Below are 14,932 nucleotides of genomic sequence, written 5' to 3' on the forward strand. Positions count from 1 at the left end.
GGCCTCCTGTATGACGTTACGGGGATATCCTCTGCCTTAGACGAAAGCTCAGATGCTGTGCTTGTAAATCAAATTGTTCAGTGCTACTGTTAATCCTTCGGAGTCATAAGAATTGACCATACAGTAGGGATTGTTTAATGTATGCAGGGTGGTAACTATCATATCTCAATAAGGAGTTAGTAGCTGTGCTCTTCCTAAATTCTCTAGTATGAATCACTCCTTCTTTTATCTCTATTTCAACATCTAGGAACTGTAGGATATTACCTCCAAACTGTGATGTAAAAAACATATTACAATTGTTATCATTTAAGTATGTCCTAAACTTGGTGAATTCCTCTTCCGACCCTGACCAAACCACAAACACGTCATCAATGTATCTCAAATATAACTTGATATATTATACAAATGTATTCCTCATATCATAAATCTTGTCATCTTTAAATTTTGCCAGGAACAGGTTAGCGAAAGTGGGCGCCACTGCAGTCCCTGTCCTTTGGCGGAACCATGACCCCCCAAACTGAAAAGCATTATGTTCCAACACAAATAGCAACAATTCCTGAATATATTTGGTAAATCCCGGGTCTGTACCAGAAGCCAGCAATCAATGCCCCACCGCCTGTCCACCTGCATCAGTAGGGATGCGAGTGTACAGGCTCTCAACATCAATGCTGACTAATTGGTATCTCTCCTGCCAGTGGAAAGACAGTAAGGTATCCAAAAACTGTGACGTATCCCGCAAATATGAAATCACTCCCTGCAATAAAGGTCTTAACCAATCCAAGTACCTAGAGATAAGCTTGGTCACCGAACCTCTCCCCGACACTATCGGGTGACCTGGGGGGCAGTCCCTATTTTTGTAAATTTTAGGGATCATATACCAATATGTTTTTTGCGGAAAATCATACATTAATTTACGAGCAAATTGTTCAGAAAAAAACTGACACTCTACTCCCTGTCTCAACTTGGTACGCAGTACGTTTTGGTAGTGTAAAGTTGGATCTGTACTTAGGGTCTCATACACTTTCAAATCTCCTAATTGCCTCCTTGCCTCTGTTTTTATAGGCTGACCTGGACCAGAGGACGATATTATCTGCTGGCTTCACCACTACCTCTTTAAGAGAGGTTAACCATTTCAATGCCTTTTTCTCACCTTCATTTAGATTAGAGCCCGCCATTGGATATATTTGGGCCCATATATCTTCCATAACCATTTTATTAAAAATATCAAGCGGTGATCCAGGAGACAAGGGAGGAGTCACCATAGATTTTCTACCTCCTAAGGGCTCGTGCACACGACCGTGCCTTTTTTTGCGGTCCGCAAATTCCGGATCCGCAAAAAAAAACAGATACCGCCCGTGTTCCTTCCGCAATTTGCGGAACGGAACAGGAGGCCCATTATAGAAATGCCTATTCTTCTCCGCTAAACAGACAAGAATAGGACATGCCTATTAAATTTTGCAGGGCCACGGAACGGAGCAACGGATACGGACAACACACAGAGTGCTGTCCGCATCTTTTGCGGACCCATTGAAATTAATGGTTCCGTATAAGGAATAAAAATGCAGCCCGTATACGGAGCGCAAGAAACGTTTGTGTGCATGAGCCCTAAAAAGATATTTCCTTATATCCCTATTTGCAACATGTTCAGCAGGTATATCCATCAATTCACATAACAATAACCTGTTCTCATGTGAGAAGTGTGTGTTCATACTAAACCCTAATGGGCCTATTTTTACCTTACTTTGGCCTCATGCACGCGGCTGCTGGGCAGCCGTGGCCGTATTGCGGCCCGCAAATGGCAGGTCGGCAATCCACGGCCGCCGGCCGTGTGCACCCGCATCACGGATGCGGACCCATTCACTTGAGTGGGTCCGCAATTCCGGAAATGCCGAACGGAACACCGGAAGCACTATGGAGTGCTTCCGTGCTGTTTCTTTCCGTGATTCTGCACCGCAAAAAAATATGACACGGACTCATTCAAGTTAAATGGGTCCGGCCCGCTGCACGGATGTTGCCCGTGCATTGGGGACTGCAATTGTGGCCCCCAATTCACGGAATGGCCGCGCAAGGCCGTGTGCATGAGGCCTTTCCCCTACTGGTCTTGTTTCCAGGGTTTCTTGATTTTTATTACCATATATTTCAAATAAATTCATTTTTCTTACAGCCTTAAATAAATCTATCTCAAACTGCACTTCATCAAATTCATGCACAGTGTATGTCTTACATACCTCATAGAGAAGGAATTGCAGTGAGAATATGCAGTACAGCTTTAACACCTGTGCTTCTTGGGGTCGTTTGAATGACATAAGTGGGTGCATCAAAATTGATAGAACCTATGAAATTGCATTGTTATGATTATTTAGTGATGTTTCATTTAAGCACAGAGTCTCAATTCAGTTATCCAAAGTAACCAAATATGCAAGGGAGGGGAAATATAATACAGCTGGCAAATCATATCACGGACAAAGCTCCTGAACCTCTTTGTGTTAACTACATTCTTGCCATATCATATTAATACCCACGTGGAAGAAAACGGTTAATAAAGAAAATACATTCTTTTCTACATAAAGGGCAGATTTATTAAAACTGGTGTATAGGAAAACTGACTTAGTTGCCCATAGGAAGATTCAACCTTTCATTTTTTAAAGCTGCTTTGGGAAATGAAAAGTGGAACATGAGCAACTAAGCTAGTTCTACTTTACACCGGTTTGCTAAATCTCCCCCACAGTATTTAAATTCAATCAGTGTTTAATATATCATACATCCCCACTAAGCTGATAGAAGGAAGGACTTGGTGTGGCTAGGTTTTCAAGCACCTGCTACATTTGTATTGCAAATATGTGAATAAATGGGCTTTTTCTTTGCCATAGAAGTAGCAATAAAGTAACAAAATAGTAATACAACAGTGTATTACCTCTATAGCAGCCTGTGCTGTGATAAAGCTTGTTAATGACATATACATGGATGAACCTAGCCCACCTCATGACTGGAAAACATAGTTCTATATAAAAGCCGCCTTCTAATGTAATGAAATATCTTGGGCATACCCCCCTTGTGCACAGACTTACCTTGGCCTTCGCATCCTTTTTGTCATCTGCTTTGGTGGCTAGTAACATTAATCTGAGAATGAAGGAAACACTTAGAGGAAACTGTCCTCTCAACTGAGGAACATTGGACTTCAAGAGCTTTTTCACCTTAGGCATGGGGATGTTGAAAAAATAGACATTCCCCAGCAGGTCATGGCCTCTTCTTCCAGCTCTTCCTGCCATCTAAAGAGGGAACAGTACAGAGGCAGACAACTTTTTTATTACTTTACAACTAGAATGTGGATACCCTGTACAGTGCTTCAGTGTGGGCACTGAATGCAGCAGAGGCTGCTGTGCACAGAAGCTGCTGTGCACCGTGCCACCCCAGCTTGGTACGACCCATATCATACTGTACATCCCTGTACAGAGCTTTCATGTGGCTGCTGAACGCGGCCGAGTTCAGGGCACAGTGGAGTGAGTTTGGATGAGACAGCACCCCCTCTCCACTCTTCCTACATGTTAACGCCCATATCATGCTGTACATTCCTGTATGAGTGCTCTGCCAGATCATTAAAGCAGCTGTCAGGTGGGTAAGTGCTTTAGTGTTTCATGTGGTCATCCAACCACATGGTGGCAGTATTTCTGTTAAAAAACAGACACAGGACAACCCTAAGGCATATACACTGACGAGCAAAAGGGTAACAATGTTTTGAACTTTTGACTTTCAGGCTTCATATCTCACCATCCACTACAGCTTCGAACGTGAGACTACCATTTTATCAGAAATAAGGATAGTAACATAGTTTATAAGGCTGAAAAAAGACATCTGTCTGTAACAAAATCTGAGGTAAATAGACAGATGGCTAGATATATAGATAGATAGATCTCATATTCTCCTAGACTTACATTATCAATAGCTGATTGAATAGCAGTGGCTAATTGATCTATTAAGCAAATGCACATGGGGCCTCTCGATGCCAGCCCTTCTGAAGACTAAGTGAGACACTCCACATTATCAGAGGCAGCCCCCATTTAGCACAGGCCTGCTAATTGAAAACCATTTGGGTGTCCTAATGAAGACCTGGGAGGGGGATACTTAAAATGCACAGCCACCCTAGACAAGTTGGCTGCTAGACCAGTGGGTGGTCTGGGTTTCATTCATTAGATGAATGAAATAATATCAGAAGCCATAACTCCGACCTCATGGCACCTACAGCCTCAGAACCCTAAGGCCTCTTTCACACGGACGTCATGTTTGCCCGGATAAGAGGCGGGTGCGTTGCGGGAAAATGCATGATTTTTCCGCGCGAGTGCAAAACATTGTCATGCGTTTTGCACTCGCGTGAGAAAAATCGCGCATGTTTGGTACCCAGACCCGAACTTCTTCACAGAAGTTCGGGCTTGGGATTGATGTTCTGAAGATTGTATTATTTTCCCTTATAACATGGTTATAAGGGAAAATAATAGCATTCTGAATACAGAATGCATAGTATAATAGTGCTGGAAGGGTTAAAAATAATAAAAAAGTTAACTCACCTTCTCCTCTTGTTAGCGTAGATCCCGGTCTGTTCTTTAGCTGTGGACTGAATGACCTGTGGTGATGTCAGATCACATGCTCCAATCACATGGTCCATCACCATGGTGATGGAGCATGTGATCTGACGTCATCAAAAGTCCTTTAGCCCAAGCACACAGCTAGCAGACCGGGATCTATGCTAACAAGAGGAGAAGGTGAGTTAACTTTTTTTATTATTTTTAACCCTTCCAGCACTATTATACTATGCATTCTGTATTCAGAATGCTATTATTTTCCCTTATAACCATGTTATAAGGGAAAATAATACAGTGAATAGACTGTCACCTAGAACCCATGCGTGAAAATCGCACCGCATTCGCACTTGCTTGCGGATGCATGCGATTTTCACGCAACCCCATTCATTTCTATAGGGCCTGCGTTACGTGAAAAACGCACAAAGAGGAGCATGCTGCGATTTTCACGCAACGCACAAGTGATGCGTGAAAATCACCGCTCGTGTGCACAGCCCCATAGAAATGAATGGGTCAGGATTCAGTGCGGGTGCAGTGCGTTCACCGCACGCATCGCACCCGCACGGAAAACTCGCCCGTGTGAAAGGGGCCTAATAATTGTGTTCAGCCTGACATGGGCTTCAGGCAGAGTCTATGCGCGCCATACTGGACCGGAGGCATTTCTCGGTATTCAGGATCTGGCCGTCTGGAAATCATAACTCAATTATATTTGGTGTCTGTATGACCGGGACAAAGCGATTCAGATTATGGATCATACCTGTACCCACAGTCCCTGTCATAAAGCGAGGAACCGCCGTGATCAGGGGCGTACATACAGGGGTCGCAGTTGCGACCGGGCCCGGCACTCCAGGGGGCCCGGTCATCTGTGGACCCCTGGCCCCGTCCTGCAGTAGTTCTGTGTGTGCTGCACCTGCCTGTATAACCCGGGTGGCCGACCCGGGGCCCGCCGCCCAGTGTTGCGTTTCTGCGCTGCAGTGCCAGGCCAGCCCTACCCTCCCTTGAGTCTCCTCCCGGTGCGGTGGTGCGGCGTGCCTTGTCATTTCCTGTTGGGCGGCCGCACCGAACATGATGTTTCCCTAGGCTGCGCAGGCGCACAACAACACCGAGACGCAGCAGGGAGAAGGCGCCGGAAAAGCTTTGAAAGAGCGCCAAAAAAACGGTCCGGAAGTGGAAGATTTGTAAAAAAAAAAAAGGTCTTCATAATTGCTCACCACATTTATGGTGAGTTCAGAACTTCAGAGTAGACCAAGAGTGGGGTCTGATGGGGGCTGAGAGGGGCTGACTTTAGAACTAACTCTGCTATATTTCTGTAGCCTGCAACCTCTGACTGCCCAGTTGGGCTGAAACTACTACACCCAACATGTTCTGGCAGTAATAGTAAATGGATATTGGTGCAATTCTGAGCTACTAGTCTATATAATACATATGTAGCCTACATATGTATTATATAGACTAATAGCTCAGAATTGCACCAATATCCATTTACTATTACTGCCAGAACATGTTGGGTGTAGTAGTTTCAGCCCAACTGGGCAGTCAGAGGTTGCAGGCTACAGAAATATAGCAGAGTTAGGCTACTTTCACACCTGCGTTAGGTTTGGATCCATCTGGTATCTGCACAGACGGATCCGCACCTATAATGCAAACGCATGTATCCGTTCAAAACGAATCCGTTTGCATTATTATTTAAAAAAAAAGTCTAAGTCAAAACAGATCCCTCCTGACTTACATTGAAAGTCAATGGGAGACGGATCAGTTTTCAATTGCACCATATTGTGTCAGTGAAAACGGATCCGTCCCCATTGACTTACATTGTAAGTCAGGACGGATCCGTTTGGCTCTGTATCGCCAGGCGGACACCAAAACGCTGCAAGCAGCGTTTTAGTGTCTGCATCTAGAGCGGAATGGAGGTGGAACGGAGCCAAACTGATGCATTCTGAACGGATCCTTATCCATTCAGATGGCATTGGGGCTGAACTGATCCGTTTTGAACCGTTTGTGAGATCCCTGAAACGGATCTCACAAACGGAATTCAAAACGCCAGTGTGAAAGTAGCCTTAGTTATAAAGCCATTGATAGGCCAATGAAGTATTTTACCATATGAAGGCAAAAATGCATGACAAAACCAGCTCTGCTACATAATGTAGCAGAGCTGGTTTTACATGGGAAATTCATTGCTGGTACCTGATGTTGACACCTGCAGTTCTGGGTAAAAGTACATAGTTATGGTTGAGGCCATTTGTTAACTCTGCTCTGCTACATCTGCTTATAAAGGGATGAACAGACTGCGCACATTGGGGTATACCTTCTTGTTCTTGCATTAGTCTTCTGCCTGTGGCTCTCTAGACCTGGTGGAAATACAAATTTAGGCATGCTGCTGTCTGGTGATGCTGGGAGTTGTAGTTGGGGCGTACATACAGGGGTCGCAGTTGCACGGGCTTACGTGACGTCACAATGTTATCAGCGCTGCAGGTCCGGCAGGAAGTTGGGAACAGAGGAGCGTGGGAGCCACTGCCCAGTAGTCTGACTCTATACTAAAGTCACTCACCTCGCCTCGTTCTCTCTCTCTCTGCCAGCCTGAGCCAGGCCCAGGAGCAGCCCTCATTCAGCCAGCCAGAGCCCACACTGAGCCCAGCCTCCAGCATTCAGCCTTGCCAGTTGCCACAGACTTTCAGCAGGTCGATTCAGCAGCTTTCAGCCTGAGCCAGCCCAGGTAAGAGTTACTATCTGATCTTTGGTATGTTCTGTATATTATTATATGTGAGCTGGCCTGGTATAAGTTATACATCTTCTGTTATATTAAGATGTAGAACTTATACCAGCTGTACATATATAATAATATAAGGAGATACCTAGGTAATATCATCAACGTGGTCTACTATATCACTATATACAAGAAGATGTTATACCGAATATCATCCTCTTGTATATAGTAATATACAGTGTGTGTATATATATATATAAATATATATACACACACACACACACACACATACATACACATGGGGGGGCGTCGACAGGGAGGGGGCCCCCATGGATCAGTTTTGCACCTGGGCCCCATGTATTGTGTGTACGCACTGGCCGTGATTCCTATTGCCACCTCAGTCAGTCTTCTGGGAAGGTGGGGCAGAAACCTGAATAATATCAGACATCCCAGAAGGCCGAACCGAAAGGAGGGAGGTTCCCTCACAGCCCATCCCAAAATGGGTGTTTGGGAACAGGTAATGATCAGTCATTTTGGGGATCCACATAGTTTGGAGTGACTGCCCATATCTTCAGCTGTCCCCACAGCCGGAATTTAACTGCTGCCTCTCAGTAAGCCAATATTCTGTATTTTATCCCGTTTATTTTATCTGTTCACTGCATTGTTATTGTATGTATATTTAGTTTTTATCTTTTATCTGACACTTTCTTTTTGTATTGCACTGCACTATTGTGTATTAAATTTAAACATTAATAAGTCCCTTCTTTGTGGTCTTATAGAACTTGCTCTTTCAGAGGGAATAACATTACCACTAGTGTTTCAGAGGATTTTAGGTTCCATATAGATAACCTGTGTTACTGTGCTAAATTTGGGTTGAGAGAATATCTGAGTATAGGCCCCTATATAGGATATCTGGCTTTGACTGTGTTGAAGACCCATAACTGGGGCTCCACAGCTATTTTGCATATTACGGTTTCCCAGGGAGCTTTGCACTTTGGATTGCTGTGTCGAGACTCTTAAATGGAGGCTCCACAGTGTTTTCTGTAGCTGGTCTCCCTAAGATCAGCCATTGTTTTGTTTGAGTTCTAAATGTAAGGCAGCTTCCTTGCTGTCTTACATTAAAGGGGTATTCTCAACACGTCCCTTTTTCTACACCTGAAACAGGTCCTCCTGGCCCTTCCCCTGGCCACCCACGCATGCCAACTTTTTTGGACCTGGCGTGAGCGGGGAAAAGTCACAGATTGCAGATTTCCGCATCATAAATGACCCCATAGTGAATTTCTCATAGGCTTTAATCGTTATGCATTTGAGTCTATGGGAGAAGCAATCTGATGATCGCTTGCTCAAGTCCCTAGGGGAACTTTTAAAAAGTGTAAAAAAAAGAAAGTTTTTAAAACTACAAAAGAATACAAATCACAACATACTATTAAAATAGAAAAATATTTATCCCATATGGCATAATGTTAAAAAAAGGCAGATTTGCTATTTACCTCCCCAAACAAACGTGAACAAAAAATAATCAAAAAGTCATACACGGCTCCGGGAAGGCCGGGACTAAAAAACAGAAACACAAACAAGGGAAATGCCCCACTTCTGGAAGTGTTAAACAGGAATACCTACTTGTCTGTAGTTCAGTGCATCTAGATACAAAGAATCTTGTATGAAAACCACTGATTTACATGGCATGTTAATTCCCAAAGCAAGTGAACTGGTAGAAGTTACAACCTGAAAAAAATAATAATTTAATATTAGCAAATGTATGTGTTCTTAATAAGGTGTGTACGTTGAATTTATTACCTGATTTGTCAGATTGGTAGATTCGCTAGCTGGAAGGTTAGGGCATCCTTCACAGGAATTGAACTATATACTAATTAATGAAGGGACCATGAATTCTGCACTTCACCAGGAGGCCCCTAGGACTAATGTATGGAATCGACGACAACGGTGTTCGCAGACATTTAACTCCTCAGATGCCATGGTCAAATGTAACCATGACATTTGGGCAGTGAAAAACCAGGAGAGTGCTCTACCAGCCATGCATCCTAGAGAGGATTGGGGGAACCAGATGGTAAGTGCCATACCCTTGGTTCTCCTGAATGATCTAAGGCTGCTGCACATAAGTTCCTATGGAAAGCCTGACTGAGGCAGGGCTCCATAGGAACATAGTATAATCCTCATGGACCCCAATTCCCATGCACTGGGGTCTGACAGAGGCAATCTACCTTCTAGGGAAAGTATTCAAAAGTAAAAAAAAAAGCTTTAAAAATATAAAAATTCTAATCACCCCACTATCTCCAAAATTAAAATACAAAAAAATTAAGTGAAAATAAAACATCATGGACATTTAATACAGCAAACTTTGAAAAGGAAAAAAAAAAAGAGGTAATAATGGACAATTTAAAGTTTTTTGGTCGCTTCACTTCCCACAAAAAAATGGACTAAAAAGCAATCAAAAAATCTTACAAACACTAAAACAGTATCAATTAAAAGTACACATCACCCCACAAAAAATGAGCTCTCACATAGGTCTGTACACATAAAAAAAAGTTATGGAAGCCATAATATGGCGATTAGGCTTGAGCGAATCGATCTTCGGAGGAAAAAAAAAGTGACAGACATTGTTTAGTGTTCTATTAATTTGGTCATTTTGCAATTAAACCTTTTGTGTACTGAAACTGCCTAGATTTTGTACCTCAGTTGAGTGCTGAAACCAATAAGCTTATTTTTCCTTTAAAGTAACAGTAACCAAATGATTGCGTGCCACTGTATCTGTACTCGTATTCAGCAGAGTTGAACTGTTGAAATAGTATTTGTTCTCATGAGGAACACATGTGACACAACATTGTGGAAATATGTTCAATATCCTTCCAAGTGAGGTATGTTTATGGCTGCAGTTAAAATACTTACTCTTACGTAACCCATCCTGAACAGCATCTCAACAAGTTGCCTTCCTTTTGCATCCACTGAGCCATGGTGATAACCAATTCCTTTACGTGTAAAAGGTATAAGATCGCCGTGTCTTGCTGAATATCTTCTTGTTCTCTCATACATTTGCAGTAATGTCTGTAACAGATAAGATTTTTACAAATTATATAATCCCGGATAGCAAAGCATACAGAAATAGAGTTTGTTATTGTTGCCACAATTAACAAGTTGTTAAACTAGGTGACACAGGTTGACACTGTGTTATTGTGATCTTCTGTGATGCAGCATACAGTATGTCATTTATGCTGCATATAACAAAATGATTCATCTACTAAATAATATTTATAAAGCTATTTTCTAAATTAAGTAATCAGGTAAGCTACAAAAGAAGCCTACAACAATGTGACCAACAGGCCCAAGGACCAGGGGCATGACAAAGTTCCCCATAGCACAGTATGAAATGGTATGAAACTCTACCACGAGCACCGTCAGAAGCAACGGAGCGCAGGACAAGAAAAATGTATCTGTATTTTGGTCCCCTATGTTTTTCCCTCCTTGTTCTCCCAGTTTTCCTTTGTGCCATTGACATCTGTTGGTTTGAGTTTTACATACTTTCCTCTATTTTATAATTACTATTTGCTAAGTTAGTTAACCTTAGATAGCTGTTCTTCTAAAAATGGGTTGAGTGGGTATGAGCTAACAATACCAATCTGCACAGTGTCTTCCTTCTGGCTTGTTAATATAACCCTAAATAGGTGGATCCATGGTCCCTCACATAGCTAAAATGACACTCTCCATATCTTAACACTTGTAAAACCAAAACATATATCTCTGGTTAGCTAAACTACCAAGTCATGTTTAAAGGGGCTGCTGGGTTCTGATTCCTTTGCTCTTCCACTACTGCTGCTGCCACTCTCCAGTATCCCTGTGTCAACATTTGTTTGACACTGGTCATGTGCCACTGCATCCAATTACTGCATCCAGTGACATGACACTCGGTGGACACTTCACCAAGCGGTCACCTGTGAAACCAAATGTTAACATGAGGATACATACACTTATCTGTTATATACGATGTACATAGATTAACCACTTTATTACCAGAGTGTTTATCCCCCTTCCTTACCAGGCCAGTTTTTCAGTTGTAGCAATGCATCTAACTGCAAATAACTGATTAATTTCTGAGCCAGCCGACATGTATTTGATCTTATTTTTCTTGGGACACCTTAGACCTTTCTTTTGTGCCATTAGATGACGGATATAATATATATAATAAAATAAATATATATATATATATATATATATATATATATATATATAAATATGTGTGTAAAAACTGAAAATTATGAAAAAATTAATTTCCTTTCTTATCAAAACAGACAAAACATTTCTAAAACCATTCTTGTACGCTTGTATTCTGAAAATAAGCGCTATTTATGCAATTTATCTATTGGCTGGGCCCACCGCAAGACTTCAAAAGACTGGAGCACATTTTGGAGGCCTTTTTTAATATTGCTGGTTCTATAGCACCGTACTGCCAGAAAAATCTTGTACAGTGCCAAAATGCAACAAGCCCCTTTAAAGTGACTTTTTAATGTTATTCTCCTAAGGGGAAAATTTGGACATTTTAGATTTTTTTTTTTACATTTTTGTGTGCGTTTGTATATTTTACGTAGAAAAAAAAACTGCTATAGAAAATATAGCTAAAAAAAAGATTTTTTAAATAAACAAATGTGTGTATGTTTGTATATTTTACACATATAAATTCCACTAAGCTATTGGTTAAACTAAACAAAAAATAAATAAATATATTAAAAAAAACAGGCCAAGCACTAATAACACCTAAGTACACTGTGTTTGAGCGCTACCTGCATCTATTATGGTAACCAATGTACCAGCTCAAAAACTGCAAACACCTTACAAAGAAGAAACAAGCCCAAAACAGTACCCATAAAATATAATAAAGCTTTATTGTATATACAAATATCATGAAAAAAAGTTTAAAAAAAAAAAAATCACATGATGCAAGGACAAGTGGCAGAAAAAGCATAATTTACAAATGGCGGTGAATATGGAAAGGTGTGTATATTATAATGTATGGTCTGGACTACATCCACTGGGATAATACACTGTAAATAACTTAACTACAAATAGTGCCAGGAATAAATAGTGGTGTCCAGACCAGAGTATAAAAAACGAATACCAATATTCAAACTCACCCATTTGCAATTGTGGTCAATGGTAGGCACGACCCCCCCCCCCCAACGCACTTTTTTGCCGTATCTTCATCTGGGGGTAACATCATCATTGCAAATCATGCCTAATAAACCCACCAACACCAATCACAAAGAGGCTCCTCTTAATTGTAAAAAGTATCACCTGAGTATAGGCTGCAACATGAGGGATGCACAACCGCACATCACTTCCAGGCCGAGCGTCACACTCGCATGCACACAGTCACGTGACAAAAGGTCAGCATATAGACACATGGCCAGAAGGTGTCATGTGAGAGCCATCAATCATGTGCTGATAGTCAGGGATAGTGAAGGGAAAGGCTAGAGTTACAAAGAAGAAGAATTGTGCGTGTAAAGTAGGGATAAGCATGGAAGCTACCTGCAAAGACATAATTTCCTCCCCCCACTTTCACGGAAATCCTTTTTTGGAGGTGTGGAGGAGTGGAATAAGTGAAAACTGTACAAAACGTGTTCTAACATCAATCAAGTATAGCATATAGAATACTAGTGAGAACTCTGTCATATCCTCTAACATACTTAATTAGTAAATAAATCAGTTTATTATCTACACACACACAATGTTGAATTTAATTAACCCTTTCTACCCCGGGCCACTTTTCACCTTCCTGCCCAGGCCATTTTTTGCAAATCTGACACGTGTCACTTTATGTGGTAATAACTTTGGAACACTTTTATTTATCCAAGCCATTCTGAGAATGTTTTCTCGTGACACATTGTACTTCATGATAGTCATAAATTTGAGTCAATATATTTCACCTTTATTTATGAAAAAATCCCAGATTTACCAAACATTTAGAAAAATTCACAATTTTCAAAATTTCTATTTCTCTGCCTATAAAACAGAAAGGGATACCTCATAAAATATTTATTATTTAACATTCCCCATATGTCTACTTTATGTTGGCATCATTTTGTAAATGTCATTTTATTTTGTTAGCATGTTAGAAGGCTTAGAATCTTAGAAACAATTCTTAAAACTTTTAAGAAAATTTACAAAACCCACTTTTTAAGGACCAGTTCAGGCCTGAAGTCACTTTGTGGGGCCTACATAGTGGAAACCCCTATAAATGACCCCATTGTAGAAACTACACCCCTCAAGTTACTCAAAACTGATTTTACAAACTTTGTTAACCCTTTAGGTGTTCCACAAGAATTAAAGGAAAATGGAGATAAATTTCAAAATTTAACTTTTTCGGCAGATTTTCCATTTTAGTCAAATCTGTTTTTATTGAAAAGGGAAATCTCACAATGTACATAAAGTGAAAGCAGGTTCCAAATAGGTACATCAATGCAGAAAACAGATTGCAGTGTTTCACAATAACACAGTCTAGTATGAATTAGGCTTCTAGGGCAATAGCCCGACAACACAGGAAGGTGAAGACATACAATCACTATAAGCTGGGGAAAACATGAGGAAATACAAAAACATAAAAACACAAAAATTATGACAAAAAGACATAATAAACATAATAGTCCTGTCATCCATGACTCTGTTTCAATATTCTCTAAGAATAGCCGTCTACTGGATCAAAAGGCTAAACCTAAAGGCCTAGTTGAAAGGTTCGGTCTAGATCCGGTCTAATGGTCAAACATGGTCTCCCTCACCAAGACTCAAACTGCTTGGAATGTGTGGAGTGATTCCATAAGGCAGGCTTACTCACCCCGCAGCACTAACACTTGCTAATCTCCACTATATCTATCTTCTTAGCGTACTTTATCCACGGTTCCCAGACCTGTAAATATCTATCTCTAGTATTATAAGTCCACCCCACTAACTCTTCCATTCTGCACATATCGCTTATTTTTTCGTGCCACATCTTTAGGGACGGCGGGTCCTTATCTTTCCATTTTACAGGGACTAACAACTTAGCCGCCGCGATCATATGCGTGGGTAGGTTCATTCTGCCCGGTCTGAAGCCAGCTAGGGGTAACAACAATATGACTAACTCCGGAGTGAGCTTCAGGTCAACAGAACAAATCTGATTAATCAGCTTTTCAATACCTTCCCAGAACTCCTTCAGATTCGGGCAGAACCACCATATGTGTGACAAAGAACCCTTATCTTTCCCACATCTCCAACAAAGATCATCCGGCACTAATCCCATTTTGAATAACAGCTCTGGTGTTCTATACCATCTAGTGAGAATTTTCAGGGAGTTTTCTTGGGTCAAAATACATTTGGAGAATCCATGTGAATGAGTCAAGATATAGCTCCTATCCCTATCATCCAGCACACAGTTCAACTCTCTCTCCCAGGCTCTAATATAAGAAGGTAAACAGTTGTTTCTATCCCTCAACAATTGCGTGTAGATGAGTGAGATGCATTTCGGGGGGAGTTTGGGAAGCAGGGTGTACGTTTCTAGCCAAGTAGGATCCATAAGAGGAACAAACTTGGACTTTTTGAACTTGGCACACGTGATCTCAAAATCCCTTTCTTGCAGGAAATCCCATTTGGTACTATTTTTCCCAGCAAA

General features: G+C 41.3%; 1 protein-coding gene and 1 long non-coding RNA gene across 5 annotated transcripts in view; one reads left to right on the forward strand and one right to left on the reverse strand.

The window, feature by feature from the left end:
* DDX60 (DExD/H-box helicase 60) overlaps window positions 1–14,932 on the reverse strand; it is a 646,547-nt gene that overhangs the window by 114,816 nt on the left and 516,799 nt on the right. For all 4 annotated transcript variants that reach the window (XR_006390268.1, XM_044296988.1, XM_044296981.1 and 1 more), the window contains 4 exons: window positions 10,186–10,341; window positions 8,899–9,003; window positions 3,069–3,269; window positions 2,229–2,333 (listed from right to left, as the gene is read on the reverse strand). Coding sequence is in view for 3 of the 4 variants with exons in the window: in XM_044296988.1 (XP_044152923.1) it covers window positions 2,229–2,333; window positions 3,069–3,269; window positions 8,899–9,003; window positions 10,186–10,341 (567 nt within the window). In the remaining variant the exon portion in view is untranslated. The remainder of the gene's footprint in view (window positions 1–2,228; window positions 2,334–3,068; window positions 3,270–8,898; window positions 9,004–10,185; window positions 10,342–14,932) is intronic.
* LOC122940366 overlaps window positions 6,941–14,932 on the forward strand; it is a 107,068-nt gene continuing 99,076 nt past the window's right edge. The window contains exon 1 of the long non-coding RNA XR_006390269.1: window positions 6,941–7,287. This is a non-coding gene — a long non-coding RNA (uncharacterized LOC122940366). The remainder of the gene's footprint in view (window positions 7,288–14,932) is intronic.

The sequence above is a fragment of the Bufo gargarizans genome, chromosome 1, assembly GCF_014858855.1.
Source record: "Bufo gargarizans isolate SCDJY-AF-19 chromosome 1, ASM1485885v1, whole genome shotgun sequence".
Taxonomy (NCBI): Eukaryota; Metazoa; Chordata; class Amphibia; order Anura; family Bufonidae; genus Bufo; species Bufo gargarizans.